The sequence below is a fragment of the Porites lutea genome, chromosome 1 (assembly GCF_958299795.1).
Source record: "Porites lutea chromosome 1, jaPorLute2.1, whole genome shotgun sequence".
Classification (NCBI taxonomy): domain Eukaryota; kingdom Metazoa; phylum Cnidaria; class Anthozoa; order Scleractinia; family Poritidae; genus Porites; species Porites lutea.
In genome coordinates this window covers 53,738,650-53,756,677 of record NC_133201.1, presented here as the reverse complement: position 1 = coordinate 53,756,677, position 18,028 = coordinate 53,738,650, and the positions used below count along the sequence as shown (strand labels likewise).

General features: G+C 38.8%; 2 protein-coding genes across 2 annotated transcripts in view; both read right to left on the bottom strand.

Moving 5' to 3' along the window:
* LOC140921542 (uncharacterized) overlaps positions 1-18,028 on the bottom strand; it is a 471,050-nt gene that overhangs the window by 86,372 nt on the left and 366,650 nt on the right. The window lies entirely within an intron of this gene.
* LOC140948398 (uncharacterized) overlaps positions 15,262-18,028 on the bottom strand; it is a 30,117-nt gene continuing 27,350 nt past the window's right edge. Inside the window, exons 6-7 of the mRNA XM_073397980.1 lie at positions 17,339-17,578; positions 15,262-15,266 (exon numbers count right to left, since the gene is read on the bottom strand). Coding sequence (XP_073254081.1) covers positions 15,262-15,266; positions 17,339-17,578 — 245 coding nt within the window. The remainder of the gene's footprint in view (positions 15,267-17,338; positions 17,579-18,028) is intronic.

The window sequence follows — 18,028 nt, the reverse complement described above, 5'->3', positions numbered from 1 at the left end:
AATTTAATAGAGGCTTTGATAGAGGCACGCTTTCAGGAACTCAGTCAAGGAGTGCCGCTGTGGTCCCAGAGTGCAGTGCAAGACGGCTCTATATGAAAATATTGATCAAAACAGTTTGAGCGCAACTCTTTCTAAAGCACCTTTAAAATATTCCTATAATTAACAGTAATTATAGATGTTTGTAAGAGCAACGATAATCTAAAGTCTGTTGCCAAAACGCTAGTTGGTTACCCTAGTTGGGGCAGCTTAGACGGTCAAACATAAGATATGACCCTCTTGGCAAAGGAAAGCTGATTCTATTCTTTTTATTTGCATGCAGTATTCCACGTACTGGGTTTAAGAAGGCTTTATCCCCACCCACAAATGCATTACGTTTGCTGAAAGGACGAAAACCAGTACACGGATCCTGGAAACTGCCCTCAGCTCTTTTTCATTCAGTGCTTGCATACGCACGTTGTTTCGTGGTTTAACTTGTTAAACGGTTCAGTGATGATAATTCTTTAGAAAACTGTCACTTCTTTGCGAAAGGCAATTAAATGTTAAGGGTTGTTTTTGCAATGGCCCGTGGCAAGTGTGGATTATGTCTAGAAAGCGTCCGCTTGCCGTATGCAATCCCTTTAATAGAACATTCAGGAAGAATTCTTTCTGCGGCTTTGAAACAGTCAGTAAAGGGTAAGCTGATAGTGTACTTTCAGAAAAGTACATCTTATTTTCGGACGTTATAGAAGAAGATCTAAAACATTCATTAAGTAGAGGTAGCTTGAATTAGCTTTTTCTTTAAAGCCTTCCGCTTGTGGTTCTTAGAGGGATATGTCACTTTTGCTTGCAGTCTGTCCGGTTAAGCCAATGTACACCACTGCAACCTTTTTCGAAACCACGTGCACTTTAAAAGTAGAAAGGCTTAATTAGAATAAACCCCTGATCCTTCTTTCCAAGGTATTAATTCTACTTTGAACTTCCGCATATCAAATAAGTAAACTGCAAGCACTGCAGTCAAACTAAACAAAATAGGCGATAACGTCTTCTCAGTCAAAGTTAAAACTTTGCGAGTCGGGATATTCCGGGACATTAGTTCTCCCTGAAGTCCATTAAGTTTTAAGAGAGTTTAAGCATATCACGTTTACATCAAACGGACAACGCGAATTTGTACCACGTGACCAATTCCACTTTACTTGTCGTTTACTGTTCATTAATTTTACACACTTGTTGGTAGTCTCATGTAATTTTCTATCCAATAGATTAGAATTGTTTTGAGCTGTCTTTATCTGCTCATTTTCTGTTTTGAGAAATTTTCAACTGCCGTCCTCCCGTCACTTTCGACTCTTCTCCCACACCAAGTTAGAAGAATCTAGCCGCACCGACAAATTTTCCTTGCGAAATCAGAGAGCGCAATAAACAAACCCACTCACAAAATCCGGATTGAAGACAAATGTTCTATCATTGGGTGCAAGCCAAAATAAGAAGTACAGAAGTTAATCTCTTTTTTAATCTTTATTCACCGTGTTCAATGGAGCAGTGACAGCAGTTTTTATTCCGCTTGTTGATATTTTCATTCAGTTTTGGAACACATAATAAATCAATGGCTATAATCAAGGTCATGTGTTTCATTTTTCCTCATTACAAGTCATAACCTGTGTTTCTGTCCTTACAAAATATGAGCTCGTTTGAAATGCCTATATCATAATGTCCATCAATTACGTAACATCTCTAATGAAGCTCCTATTAAATAATGACAACAATTTTAACTTAGATAGTCTAGTATCAAAATCATCATCAGACTTAGTAATCCATCTGGTGGCTCTTCGCTGTACAGCCTCCAATTTATCAATGTTACGTTTAGTATGAGGCTTCCAAGTTTCCCATGAATATACTAATAAAGGTCTCACACGACTGCTGCAAAGTGTTTTCATAGTATCAATGTCCTTTAAGTCCCTGCAAGTCCTTTTAACCAACACTAAAACTCCATTAGCCTTATTAGCAGTTATTTTATCAACATGTAGGTTCCGTGAGAGATCATGATCACCAGCTTTAAACAATCCTAAATCTTCACATTAACAGTTTCCAAAGGTTGACCTTCCATATTATATTTTATTCATGTCGTCACATTTGCTTGCAGTTTGTGTGAGGTGCAAGCCAATGTACACAACTGCAACCTTTTAGAAACCACTTAACATTAGAAGGGCTTAATCCACTAAGAGTAGCCTGCGTGGCAGCTTTAAAAGGGGAAGGAGAACGCGGGAATTGGGCGCGTGAGAGCGCGAGGGGCGCGCGAGGAGGGAGAAAAAGGGAAAAGAGGGGGAAAGGTTCCCGTTTTCAACATTCGCGCGCGCTCCAGAATTCCTGCTTCTCCTTCCCTTTTAACGCCTGCTACGCGGGCTACCCCCATTAGTGAAACCCTGCATTCCAACTTCCGCATGTCAATTGAATATACTGCACGCTGTCAGGCTTTAAATTAACAAAAACAACATCTTCTCTCAACTAAGACCTAGCTTAATTGCATACATTGGAAATCCAGTTTCAGACTTTTCAATCCAACATGTACACGATATTCGGAGAATCTAGCCACACATGTAGTAAAAAAGTAAAAACTCAAAAGTAAATCATATTATTAACCACTTGACGGTTTTTATTTCCACTTGTTGACATCTTAATTAAAACCAGTTTTTGAATAAATAGTAAATTATGGCTTCCAATACTGCTTGCCTTCTAAAAGCGTGAGATTTCTTCCCTAGAAACGATAAATTATTTTACAGCGCCTAGTGCTGCATACAAAAGTTACCTATCAAATAGTAATTTTTTTTTTTATTATTCCCGGTTAGACCAGGTTTGACAAGATATTTTCATTCTACAACTTTTTTGACGAGGGTAAGTCTTAATACCGCTTAATCGACGAATCAGGTATCACGCTCCCAAGAATTAGCAGGGAAGACTTGAAAATTAGAAAACTAACTAAAACAGTTGTTTTTCTCATTTAAAGGGTCCTGTTGATCCTTTATTTTAGGTCATTTTATGTTGTATGCAATTTTTTTGCGTGACCAGAGAAAATAGTTGACTGATGACAAAACAGCTAAAGCTCTCTTGTGCTGTTTTCAATTCTCCGAAGTGTCTAACACTTATTTAATGGAAAACTAAATATGAAGTCCCATCACGATAAAGGTAACCTGCTAGAGTGCAAAACGAGAGTGAAGAGATTGCCGGCTTACATTGTTTAGGAGGGCTGAATTTATCTTTTCGGGCAACTTTTTTTTCTAAGGGTGGTTAATCAGTATCGCAATACATTTACTTCCTTATAAGAAGATACGCCGAGACCCTCAAAAGGCATTTCCTCCTTATCTGATAAGTGCTTTATACCTATCCAGACCTTTTAGGTTATTTAGTTAGCGAATGTGAGGCATAAGCTGCTAGTCGAGACAATAAGTCTGGTCATATTTAAAAATGCATACCAAATGTACATTCTCCTAGCTGCTCATAAAATAACATATTATCGTTCACGTATAGAAGATTCCCCTTACCAGGTTCAAAACTGTTTCACCAGAACAAAAAAATCAACAACAACAACAAAACACAGCCAGTTGACGCTAGTAGGAGCTTCAGGCACCAGTAAACTGTTTCTAAGAGGAAACTTTGGGGCGCGCACTGACTGTTTGTTTAAGACTGATGTCCGTCTTATAAACTGTCAAATTAGGGGATCACAGAAAGGAAAGGACTAACTCTAGATGTCCGTTTTACCGGGATACCCGTCTTATACAAAAATTCCGTTCAGAAAGAGTCGACTGTACCAGAGACAAAAGAAAGGCCAGCTAAATTTAGAAAAGACTTTCTATAGTAACAAGAAAATCATCTCTCGTATCATGAGGACTCCACCCTGCGATCAGAGCCTCCTTTTGTCCTCTTCTTGATCGAGGGGGAGAAAAGGAGGCTCTGCCTTAAACGCGTCAAACCTTTGAGGTCGCCGCAGCCCTTCGTATTTTACTGCCTTACAAGATATCGATAATCTTGAAACTTAACGGCAATACCTGAATAGACGGTTAATCTCGAGAATCTGAAATTTGTAAGAAAATCCATCGAGCGGTTTCAAAATTATTCCCTTATTTGTTTAAGAAGACCAAAATGTTTACAAAAGAGAGCGCCTCAGTACATACTATAATCAAGTCCTTCTTTCTACATCGGCCGAAGCTATCTCCATGATCTTTCAGGCACGTTTTTAAACACAATTAAAATTTCTTTAATTTCAAAAGGGTTCGTTTTCTACAGATAACGGCCGAACATGAACTATAAAACTGTTCATGATACGGCCACCAAAATTACGAAGAATGATACGATGTACTCAACATTTCCAACATGTTGGTCTAACTTGATTGACACGATGAAGTAATTTGACGTCACTATGATACGGTCAGTTTTCTTTGTCCCTGGGAAAGGCCCTTACATTTCCTTTACATTCATACACACTGAAATGAGGTCCTGTTAGGGCAGGAGCACAGCTAGTTAGGGTAAATTCCGACAATCGCCATAACCTTGAAACAGCGACATTGGAACAGAAATGGCGACAAACAACACAAAGACGATGGGTTGAAACTGTGACAGCGACATGGCTTCCTCCACAATACGTGGGACGTACGTAACCCTCCTGAAGCCCTGACTGGGCCTCTTAAATGTAATGTAGACACTCGTTAATGCGGACAACAGACACATGATTCTTGCCCATTAACCAAGAAATTCTCGTAGAAAGCCAACCTCACTAATGCGTGCACTTCACTCTCATTTGCGTACAGTAAAAAGGCTTTTCTGTTTCAATGTACCGTAAAATTCCCAAAATAAGCCCCTCCATTTATAAGCCCCTCCAAATATAAGCCCCCCAAACTCGTAGCGCAAAAAACCCTCCGTTAAATCGCCCCTCGAAATATATGCCCCCCAGGGGCTTGTACTTGGAAATAGCCCTCAAATACGAAGTAAAACAAAGCAAAAACGGTAAATTTACTTCCAACTATAAGGCTAGCCCAATCGATTTTGAAACGCAAATTTCCCTCAGTAGATAAGCCCCTCCGAATATATAAGCCCCTCAAAAAGGGCCTTTGAAAAATATAAGCCCCGGTGCTTATTTTCGCAATTTTACGGAATTCTGAGTGGTTTTACATGATGACGGTTTTTTAAAAGTTAAGAGATGTTCGATTTGACGATGCTAATGTTCCGTGTTATTATTTTGGTATTTTGTTCAAATAATGGGTGTACTATTTAATTAAATAACATTATTGCTTTATACCGACACCTCGTTAATACGGGCACTTTTAAAACGAAACTTTACGGTAAACAAAATTGCATCCAAGAAATTCATCTATTTAGGAACTTGAGATTAATAAAATTCTAAAGGAAATCCAAGTTTCAGAGACAGAATCTCAGATCTCGAACCTTAAGGACAGATGAAGAAGCTGTTACAAGAAGGCCCCTTCCTTCAGATTCATGTTTTACTTCTCGCCTCGTTCAGATTCTTCTACTTTCAGTTTTGTTTACTTAAAATTAGATCTGAATCACAGCGGGTTAGAAAATTACCTGCGTCAGACAGCGATAACTACACGAAAAGAGGTTTCATGTTGTTCTATCGTTTTATCTGTAGAACTTTAAAGTAAAAAAAAATTCAAAATAAACAAAGAAAATGTATTGTCGCGCACAGAATGAAAGTCAAATGTCCCTTTTAATAAAATACGCACACGGAAATCATGTTTACGAGCTTGTTTAGATTAAATTGTAAATTATAATTAAAGTAATTTTGTGACATTAATCGAAACTTCTGTATTTTCGTTAAAATCTATATAACACTTCAGGTAAAATTTGTTTCGTTGGGCTCAGCAGCTAAATAATATCAAAGGGATTTGAAAGGAAAACGGCGGAGGAAGCAAGATGAGTAGATACCTTCAAAATACAAAATATATGCTATACAATTATGTAAGCCTTAACAACACCACTGCGTGAAAATCATTACACTTTGATAAAGACGTTGCCTTTGTAATGTTGAATTTAATAGCCGACTAGCACAAACGTCTCAATAAGTATTGGCGATTGAGACAAACAGGATAAAAGCAGAGTTTAGGTTTTAATGAAAATGCGTGTTATTGACCACTCCTCCAAAAGCAGACGGCCAAACATTAAATAACGAGACAAGAAATAACAAACGCTCATCACTTCAAGCTAAGTTTGGGAGTCTCTTGATACGCTACAAGTCGTGGTAAGCCTCAAAGCGAAGTGAAAACACTCCTCGGTGCCTCGTGAAGGAAAAAAATCGGAGTTATTGGTTGATGTAGGAGCTTGGAAATGCCTGGCCCTTCTATCGAATCTGTGAAGAGTACAAGCGCCTGAAATGTAGGAGATTGGTCACAAGAAGGCGACTTTGTAAAGAGGACAGAAATAACTGCTTTCGTTTTTCTCAAGTTGTTGTCTATGCTGGGCAACGCTTTGTTAACCGCCGTCGTGTACAAAAACGCTAATCAAAGAATGAGGACTCCAAATAATTACTTCAACTTGAACATGGCCTGTGCTGATGTTTTGCTTACTGTATATGCCTTTTCCGTCAGCATTGTCGACACTGCATATAGCCACTAGTGGCTACCTGTGGCCTATCACAGGAGTCGCAGGCGAGCTGCTTTGCTGATCATCACAGTTTGCTGGTCAAATGTCAGTCTTAGTCTTCACTGCAAGTTTGCTTGTGACTGCTTTCGATCGTTTTTTCCTGGTGTTTTATCCACTCAAAAGAATAATAACAATTCGTATCGCCCGGTTTCTGATTGGCCTCATTTGGATTTTTGCGATATGTTTTCACGGTGCCGTTATTCAAAATGACCACTTTAGTCGAATTCAAGATTAAGCTGGACTTCCATGTTGGTACCTTCAATTTTGGAATCATTGGTTACGTTATCATTTATTTATTATTCTGTTACCCTGTGGTAGTATTACTGCCTATCATTGCTATCATCCTGATCTTCGCTGCGATTGGATTCAAACTGAAACACACCATAGCACCCGGCAACCAACTCCCCTCAAATCAACATCGACGGGAACAGATGAACCGCAAGATATTAGCAATCCTTGTCACTGTTGTTGTTGTGCTAATCGTTTGTCGTTTTGCGTTGATTTTTGGAACGATGACTTGTTTCTCTGGCTTAAAAACTGCCTGCTCTTGGAACTTTCTGTTCCTTGGCTGGGGTCTGGTATGCTTTAACAGTAGAATCAATCCTTGGATATATTTTATCTTTAATGAGCAATTCTTTAACGGTGCGAAATTACTGCTACAGAAGCTACTTCTGCGTTGTTTTTCGGCCTGTTTACATGGAGGTGGGGGACTCCAGGTAGGTGAGGTAACCCGCTTAAGTAGGGTAACCCGCCTGTCCAGATAATCTCTCATTTTAATGTGATCACGTTTACATGTTAGGTGGGGTAACTTGCCACATGTTAACTCATCTACGTGGGGTCCCCCACCTTCATGTAAACAGGACCCTTAGAGTCACAAATGAAGTGGAAATGTTGAAATCGACTGGACGACAAATCAAAACGCACACAACACAAACCGCACGAGAATATAGCCACGCGTGGAGTTCTCGGTACAGTCCAGCGAACAAATAACTCAATGGAGAGTTTTAGATCCGAGTTTACCGCGAACCTCTAGCCGCGGTTTGCAGTTACCCGTTTGCGGTTCGACGTTCAAACATAATTCGATTTAGAATGGTGGTGGATTAGATTACAGCCGCCATTTTGAATCAGCAGCCATGAATGGCACTTGTTTTCAAGATCAAACAGGATTTATCAGATTTTGCACTTCGCCCGAATTTGTGCCTCTGTTAATGGATAAAGACTTGCTCCACAAGATTTTTGTATCATTACGTAGGATAAAACAAGAATTATGCGCTAAAAGCTTTGAGGTAAATGACATACGTGAAAACCTACCTCTCCACGTTGAAAACGAACGTCGTAAACCTCAAACGTGACGCGAAAGACTTTTCACGTGACCTCTAGCGGTTAGAGGTTCGTGGTAAACTCGGATCTAAAACTCTCTCATAAAAAAGTTTTTCCCTGACGCCAACATGCATATTTTCCAGTTTCTTCTCTTTGCGTCACTTAGACAGGGCTGAATAACGAAATTCGCATGGAAGGCCAACATTTCATGGTAAATCAGGAGTTAGTGTTTTTGACTATGCAATATGCGACCAAGACTCATTCCACTCTATCGCGAATTTCGTTGTTAAAGAGCCGTCGAGTTTATCAGATCACAGTCCAATAATGATTAATACGGTAAATACTGAACCACTTAGCTACAGAAAATACTAATGATACATTAATTTGTTTACCTATACAGTTTATTTGGGAAAATGATTCATCACAAAAATTTAAAACAGCACTGCAAACAAGAGACATACAGACAATGATACATGATTTTCTTGTTGACAGTAGGCCAGACAAACACATTTATTAACTTTTCACTAGATACAGTAGAAAGGATTCTTTTTACAACCGCAAAGCATTGCTTAAAAATTAAGAACATTAAAAAACGATATACTAGATTATCTTTTGTTCCGTCTAACGAAAAATGGTTAGATAAAGAATGTCGTCTTAAGAGACACGAATTGAGGAAACTTACTTATCTAAAACACAGAGATCCTCTCAATATTACGCTTAGGGAAAAATATCACAGTGCCTTAAAACAGTACAAAAACGTTCTGAAACAGAAGAGAGAATACCATCATACTAAGATTTCGGAACTGGAAAACATGCTAGATAATTTAAACAGCCGAAATTTTGGGAACTGCTTAAAATTTATGGATGATTCTATGAAGGAAACTAGTACCCCGCCAATCTCAGAAGAAAGTTGGTTGTCTCACTTCCCGTCACTACACTCAAACGAGCCCCTTAATTCACACCAAGAAGTGATTATCGGTGAGTTAACAAGATTAGAAGACGCAACAACACAATCGCATGCCTTGTACTACCTAATAACTGAACTCGAAATACGCACAGCGGCTAACAAACTCAAAAGCAGCAAATCTTCCTATTCAGATAGAATAAAAAATGAAATGATCAAATCCAGCTTAAACTAACTAATGCCTATTGCTGGTTTTCAGTGTCACGCCATTCAAAATAGACCAAAAATCAAAACCATTCGACAGATAAAGTCCAGAATCTGGGAAATGAAAGGACGTAGATATACAAAGCCAAGCTCTAAACAAAGCAGGACATTGACTCCGCGGTAAATGATTGGAACAATCTTTTTACTCATGTTGCCGATAGTCATGCTCCAATGAGGAAATCAAGAATTAAAGGGGTCCGTTCTCCCTGGATAAACGCACAGCTATCTGAAGCTATGCACCAACGAGATTATTACCATCGTAAAGCCCTGAAAACAAAGTCTGCCAATCATTGGTCACGCTATAAGGAACTTAAGAACTACGTAAATAAGGAGACAAAGAGATGTAAATCGGAATACTATTCTAAGCTTATTACTGAAAACAAATCTAATCCAAGTGCATTATGGAAAACTCTAAACGACATAACATCTCGCAAAGAAAGAACTCCCATCTCCTGCATTGAGGCCGACGGTGTTCAATACTGCAGCAATAAATCTATCGCCAAGATTCTCAATGAACACTTTTCAACAATTGGAACTAAACTGGCACAAAAGCTCAAGTCTTGTAGATCCCACATCTACTCGGCGCCTTCGGTAAACTCGAATCTACCCCATGAATTTGCTTTCGAGCCAATTACGGAAGACTTCGTTCTTCGTCAGCTTAAGCAGCTCAAAACCAATAAAGCCATTGGCCTAGATAATATCAGTGCTCGTCTACTGAAAGATTCAGCCTCAGTAATCAGTGCCAGTCTTACTAGATTATTTAATCTTTCCCTGGAAACTCGCACCTTTCCTTCTCTTTGGAAATTTGGAAAAGTGGCAGCGTTATTCAAGAAAGGTGATCGCTGTGATGCTAACAATTACAGACCCATTACTGTGCTGCCAACGATCAGTAAAATTCTAGAAAAAGCCGTGTACACCCAACTGTACGCTTATCTTAAGAACAATGGTATCCTTACATCTAAGCAATTTGGGTTCAGACCGAAGTTATCAACTGGAACAGCCTTAGCTCATTTCACAGACAATATCCTCCAGAATATGGACGCTGGTTCCTTTACAGGTGCTGTTTTTCTGGACCTGTCTAAGGCCTTCGATACAGTGGATCATCCCCTGCTGCTGCAAAAATTGACCAACATCGGTCTTACCACCTCTACCACCCAGTGGTTTGGATCGTACCTCACAAACAGATCACAAATTACATCAGTTGGAGATGCTCACTCTGCATCTACCGAAATGCCTATTGGGGTACCCCAAGGAAGTATATTGGGACCTTTATTGTTTCTAATTTACGTGAATGATCTTCCGGACTGTCATCTGGCAAGCGATATTATTCTTTATGCGGACGATACTGTACTCTATTACTCATCCAAAAGCGTCAGTGATCTTGAACATCACATCAATGGTGACTTGGGGACAGTGTCTGAGTGGTTCTCTAGAAATCTCTTGACACTAAACATATCCAAATGTAATTTTGTTATCTTTGGAAGTCCTCAGAAACTGAATCGTATTCAAGGCATTTCGGTTAAAGTAGAGGGCACTAGTATTGAAAGAACACAATCATTCAAATACCTAGGCGTAACGCTTCAACAGTCTATGTCCTAGGCAGATCATGTCGATGCTATCAGCATGAAGATTAATCAGAGAATAGGCCTAATTTGGAGAATCAAGAATCTTTTGCCGCTACAAGCTAGAGTTGCCTTGTACAATGCCCTTATCCTCCCTCTTTTTGATTACGGAGACGTTATATGGGGGGACAAGAACAATGACACCATCATGTCAGAACTACAGATTCTACAGAATAAAGCTGCTAAAGCTATGCTGGGGCAACCACCCCGAAGCTCGTCAACTGAAGCACTGAAGAGTCTAGATCTGAAGTCACTGTCCACAAGAAGGTTTTTTCATCGCTGCATTGCTATCCACAAGTGTCTTATTGGAGAAACCGATTTCAACTTTAATTTTACTAAAACTCAAGCTGTTCATTCATATAATACAAGACGCTCTAATGATATTCGCTTACCCCTACCCAGAACAAACTGGGGTAAACAAACTTTTATTTTTCACGCCGCGAAAGACTGGAACAGCCTTCCAAATGATTTAAAAGAGTGTAACATTTTATCTATTTTTAAATCCAAGTTAAAAACTTTTTTAAAAGATCTCAGCTAATTTTTAAACCTTGAGATTTTTTGTATAATCGATTTTAAGATTTTAAATTTTTAAATTTGTTTTACTTGTAAACATATTTTACTTTTTCGTAATAATTAATTAATTAGTTAGATTTATGCATGAGGGCCCCACTGAAAACCGCCTTGGCGAGTTGGGCTCCCTCTATAAATATTATTATTATTAAAGACCGTCGCCAAGATTTGGGTCGAAGGAATAATTCGCATACGAGGTATCCGAGGAAATGTTTTACCCAAATTTATAGACCTTTGTATGGAGACGCCATGCTGGAGCTCATCCGGATGAGCTCCAACATGGCGGACAGAAACGAACGGAAACATTTGTTACGGAGTTTTGCTACAAAAGCGTGAATTTATACCATAAGGAACTCATGAACAAAAAAGTAATTCTTTTTCTAATACTTGAACTGTTTTGATAGTAAAATTCCTCGAAAAAAAGTCACTTTTTTAACCTAAATGACAGCTCTCTCGGCCATCATGTAAATGCTGCGTCACGCAAAAGCTTAGAAATTCAAGCGTACTCTATTACAAAAACAAGAACCCTTTTGAAGCGAAAATTTGTTCGAAAATTAACTTTCAGCTACTCTAATACACCATGAAAGTAAAATCTCAGTACGATCGATAGTTTTGTAGTTTGAATTTTAGTGACGTCATGTGAAAACCAACAATTAACGCTGTTCTGACGGCAGGCATTATGCCTCAAAAATGGTGCGATGGCCTTATAACACCATTTTTTAAAAGTGGGACTAAAAGTGATCCCTCAAATTATAGAGGAATTTGTATTTCTAGTTATCTTGGTAAATTATTTTGCTCGACTCTCAGTCAAAGACTTCTCGAAACAAACTAGCCACGAATAACAGAAGACTTTTGATAGCAGCTGATCGATGAATTTCATTTCTTGTGCATCCAATATAATATCGATCAGTATCAATATCAGTTTTCCTGTGTTCCCAAACTAGCCAGAAAGTGTAAGATTGAACATTGGCTGTCCTGTGGTGAGGACGGACGGTCGCTTGCTCGCTCGGTGTACGGTCACGTGATTACCAAATTTTCTGGGATAGGTAGATTTACTTAGGTATGGGGCTCCCCTCGAGCGCGCTTCGCGCTCGTTGAGCTCGGCTGTAATTAGTTATCTGTAATAACACCAAAGACTATTTCTTGTGGGAGCCCGAAAAAATTCTGAGACTTTCATGTGTAAGGTGTCATTTCTGTGAGATTTGACGTTTCTTTTCTAGGGCTCTCATTTTCTTTGGTGTTGTTCAGACAGATGGCTAATTACAACTATAGCCCTTGAAAAATGTAATAAAAAATGCAATATTGTTTAAATCATTCTGGTACAAGGTTTTTGTCCACTAAAAATAAAATTACTCAATTTCCTGATGGATTCCGTCGTAAAGTGTTTGCATGAGAATCTAACGTCAAAAACTTTCCGTAAAACGGCTGTTCTGAACAAAAATAATTGTAAACTATAGAGCAACACAGCAAAGGATTCTACTAACAATTTCTTGGGTGCCGCTGTACTGTCGCAATTTGTAATAATCATCGCACTCTGTAATACCTGTCGCAATTTGTAATAAATCCATCGCACTTTGTAATACCTGTCGCAATTTGTAATAACCCGTGTCGCACTTTGTAATATAAAAGGTGTCGCAATTTGTAATAACAGTCCATCGCACTTTGTAATAAACTAAGCTGTCGCAATTTGTAATAATTCCATCGCGCTTCGTAATAATTTTTTGAGAGTGATTCAACTTACTTCGTCAACATTAATATAATGACGTCTGCTAGCATGTAACATGTCGGTAACATTTTCTTTGGTGAAACATGTATGTCCTCCGCTATAATTTTTTCTGCCTTGATTAATCACGTGACTGACTAGAAACGCTTTTATGAAAGACATGAAACTTCCTGTGACATATCACCAAAAAGATATGAATCACGTTTAACAACAGAAAATTCATGAATAACCTGGCATTCGTCGTCAAAATCCATGTTTGCTTGCCACGTGACACGTGAAGTCTCGGCAGGGGGGGGGGGGGGGGGTAATCCCATATATGGATGGGCTAGATAGGTAAGTACCGCCTGATAGGGTATGGTTTTTTAGGATCTCGAGCCTTTAATAGGGTATCATTTTTTACGTTGTTGGCCTTGTGTCTTTGGTTTGATCCTTAGATAAGGTAACTCAAGTAGTAATGGATGGTTTATCCCATCCTTTCCATTTTGTAGAAAAACAGTAATCCAGAACACGCTCGGAAGAATTGCAATGTCTTACAAGTTGTATATACGCAGGGAAGGATAATTTTTTACCATCCCCATGGTATTTGCTTTAGAAGATTCCTTACAGAAAACAGTTGTTTTAGGATGGAATGAGTACTCCTTTTGCTCCTATATGGGACCAAATCAAGTGAGAATAATGGACCAAATGCCCAGCAGGCTCAGTGTAAGACCCCAAGTGAGTGTTATAAAAACAGGTACATACGAAGGTATTGGCCAGCGACTAATTGGATTTTGTGTTTAGGTTTCTGTTGTGGTTCGAAGGTTTGCCACTGGTGACGTTTTTTTTTTTTTCATTTGCAGTAAACATTTTGAATCTTTCCAGGCCTCGTTTGATTAAGTTGGCCAAAATATGGAAGCCACTATTACTTCTTTAAGATTGCTCGTTAGACAAGAACAGTGTACCACGTGATGTGTCAACCTGTTATAAGATCTAACAAGGAAAGCTTGAACTCTCCTGGTGTCCTTATTCGAATGATGTAGGACGGATGTTACGATTAGCGGAAATTAATTAACAGTTAATGAACGAGGCTGAGTATCTTATGAAGAATTATGGAGATCGAGGAGGGTGTTATCCGTCGAGGCCGTAGGCCTAGGCGGATAACACCCTCCGAGATCTCCATAATTCTTCATATGATACGAAAGACGAATTCAATAATTGTTTTATTATTCATTCAAAATAAGTCCTAGTTTAAAAACATAGCTAAAACGTGCTTACCTCCATCGATCCATCGATGTTCAGTTCATCTTCGATAGTGTACGTTTAGGTTTGTCCAGCTCCGCGAATATTCTCCAAATAGCAGATGTCGCCCTCCGAGTTGTCTTCTTGCTGTTCTTGCCATGTTTTTAGCTATTTTTTCGCCTAGTTCTTCTTGAAACGAGTGAAATGTCCGCCATTTTTTCAAGTTCACAACCAAAACAACTCAACCTCGTCCCCCAGGTCTTCTCGGTTAACGGTGCCTTAACCTGCGAAAACGCTGCATTTTTGACGTCATTTCCTCGTTAAAGTCAAAATTCTTCCAAATTTGGTCATCAGTAACTGGTTATGGTGAATTAAACGTGTGCTTTTAGCCAATCAGAATCGGGGAAATATTTTGAATGAATAATAAATGCTTTTTAATAATGGCTTGTTTGTGTCTAGTGTGTCTAGCACTGTCTAGATCCTCTACTCTGGCAATGCCCTGTCCAGAGGCACATCCCCGTATTGGCCATATAAGGAAGTACACCCTCCGGGTAACCATTGAATGCAAGCCACCTAGTACAATAGCAAGGTTCAAGAATACAGAATTTTGTAAGTCAGATAACTAATCAACATTAATCTAAAAAAATGTTTAGGACTGTGAATAAAGTTAAATGTTTGAATGAGCGGAGATGTTACGTGCTAGCAGACGTCATCTCCATCTTTGTTTATGAAGTACCGTGCATATTTTGGTGTTATATTAAAGTTGACGAAGTAAGTTGAATCACTGTCAAAAAATTATTACAAAGTGCGATGGATTTATTGCAAATTGCGACAGCTTAGTTTATTACAAAGTGCGATGGACAGTTGTTACAAATTGCGACTGCTTTTTTATTACAAAGTGCGACACCGTTTGTTACAAATTGCGACAGGTATGGCTTACAAGGGCTCACTTGTCGCGCTACCTCTTTATGGAACTTATTGGGTCTAAGAGCATGTTAAATTTACAATTTGCGTAGTCACCCTGTAATCACAATCAAGAATGTCATATGTACATCTGTCTTTTGGCTAACATGCACTGAGTGTATATACCAAACCATTATTCTGCCCGCATGTGATTTAGGAACACTAGTTTTAACATACGTAACGCCATAAAGTTCACTACAATCACGATCTCTCACGGACATTACCCTTTTCCTGACGGGAATAATCCAGGTAAGCCCTTCTGTACTGCCCTTGCTCTTTTGCTCCAGCATACATGGTAATGTTCGGTACGTACACAATCACATCTGTGTTCTTGTCAATGATGATCCCCTACTTTACAGATGCGGGTAGAATTTAACAGAGGATTCTTTGCTGTAGAAAATTTATAATCAATCTTCTTCATCCTTTTCTTACTAAGTTTAGGCAGATTCTCCTATTTTTCGAAAAAGAACGCTTTAGTTCGAGTTTTTACTCTGACTATCCGCCAGTTTGAAAGTGGACTTTTTAAATAGTCCGGGAAAATCCGGTAGAGCCAGTCCCCCGCGCTGTATGAAATTAGGCAATTACTATTAATCAATCCCTATGAAGAGTAATCTTGATTTAGTATTATGCATTGACGTAAAATTCAAAGCGAATATTTTCTTCTAACCTTCAACAATAACGTCCACAGATATATCGCTTTCCAACTATTTCGTTTCTTCTTTACATTAAACACGTTTTGTTTCATATCTGGACTTCCTGGTATTTCACTCTATCCACCAAAATTATAACAATTCTTTAATTAGGATTTGCCGAAATGAGTTGCTTATAATTATACTGGGATAACTAATCCCATGCACATAAGTCTTTCTTAAAATTTCTTCGAGTTACATCACTTTCAGCCGTTGTACAGTAGAGGGATATCATCATATTCACCCAGGGCTCGCACCAGTGGCTACTGCTTCTCAGATATCATTTCATTTATTCAGGTTCAGCTTTGATCAAGATACTCTCTCAGTTTAACCTTTTTTTTTTGTTAAATATAACAAAAAAAGACTTGATTAGAAGTGGTAATTTTACCCCATCCAACATGCACCTTTTACATAGAGTTTTCATTTTAGTTTTAAGAGCAGGTAAGGGTGATCATTTCACAATTTACCCAACGATTCCATGCGGCCCCTGTTTTTAAATAATTGAGAGTTTTTTTTTTCTGCTGTACTGTCTGACAACATATTTCAACTGTAAGTACTTTCCTATAAATATGCATGAACTCCTAAGATGCCTCCTCGGGATTTCGTCTTCTAGGCGGGGCAATTAAGTACTTTAGAGCCCCATAAATAATCAGAAAATTGGGTTAAAAATAGGCAAGTCTACGGAGCTCAGGAATTCTCCCCCTTCCCCCAATTAACATTTGTGATGGTCCGTCGTGGATTAATAGGGTGAGGACTTTATACGTCAGCGAACGGCATCGAGAACAATAAAAAAGCTATAGGTTCAGTTTTGAAAAATGAGAAAGAGGGAGAGCACGTTTTGTTTGTTTGTTTGTTTGGTGTCGCTGCACGGATACGACGTGAAACGTCCTAATTTTAGTTTTATGGGGTACGTGACGTGAACATAAGACAACGATTTTTTTTTTCTTTTTCTAATATTTGGTATAGTCTTTTCGAATTTAATCGCATAATAATTTACCTTCATTTGGCGAAGTGAACTAAATGGAAAAAGGTCGATAAAGATAAAGTTTGAAACAGCGTTAATGCACTTTTTAAGTGATATTTGGGCTGCCGTCCTCTTTGTGGTATAGGAACGGGACGACAGGAAGAAGGGGACGGAAAAACGCTAGTGTGTGACAAACGTACCAGGGCTATTACTTTAATTTACGTATTTTGTCGCGATCTTCACTTAACTTTAAATTTTTCTGGTCTTTAACAAAACGATCTGTTTAAAGAAAGGTGAAGCTTGGAGAAAAGTTATTTCAAACAAAATTATTCTCACGCTTGTCACACAAGGCTTGCGGTCTTCTTCCCTCTCCAGTCCTGTTGCGTAAGTTCACAAATGACTTTTTCTACTTCAAATAATTCCTTACATAATTTTATTTGCTGATATGCCCAGTTTTGGAAAAAACAAACCACTTACCCCATGAGAGGCTGGTGTAGCCTCCAAATATGTATTTCCCGCCGACTCTTATGATTGTTACCGTTGGTCCTTTATTGTCACACCGGCTATGAAAAGTACTGGCAGCCCAGCCGTCCAAGGACGCACGCCAACAACACTTCCATCGTAAAGATTTGCCCTGAGTAACTGGTTTGAGCCAGTTTCCTAAATACTTTAAGTAGTTTTCATTATTCCCCAAAATTCTGGAGTGTTTCAGTTCCCCTAGAAAAAAAATAAAAAAAACAGCAACAAAAAACAAGAAGTCAAATTAGTCACTAGTTTCCTTCATGAGATGGAGAGGACGCATAGGGTTTTTAATGGAAGAACAGCACCGTGCAGAGTTATAAGCTTTGTGGGCACTTAATCCCATTTAATATTTCACACTCCTCGAAAGTGCTAACATTTCCGTGTCATGGCGAGACTTTTCAATGTATTAAATGTCAGCATACATTGCAAGATAATCTTCATTTCGCGCCAGAATAATTCTGTTTGCGCGTTTTTAAAGTACATAAAATCAATCGGTTCCCCACAACGCCAGCATTGTTACCGGAGTACATTGCCTTGGCGTGGATCTAGCATTTCACCTTCTCGTCGCTTCTTTTTCTCGGGAATTGTTTATATTTGGACGTAGTGAGAATAGATCAGAATGTGAGGTGGATGTTCACACTCGGC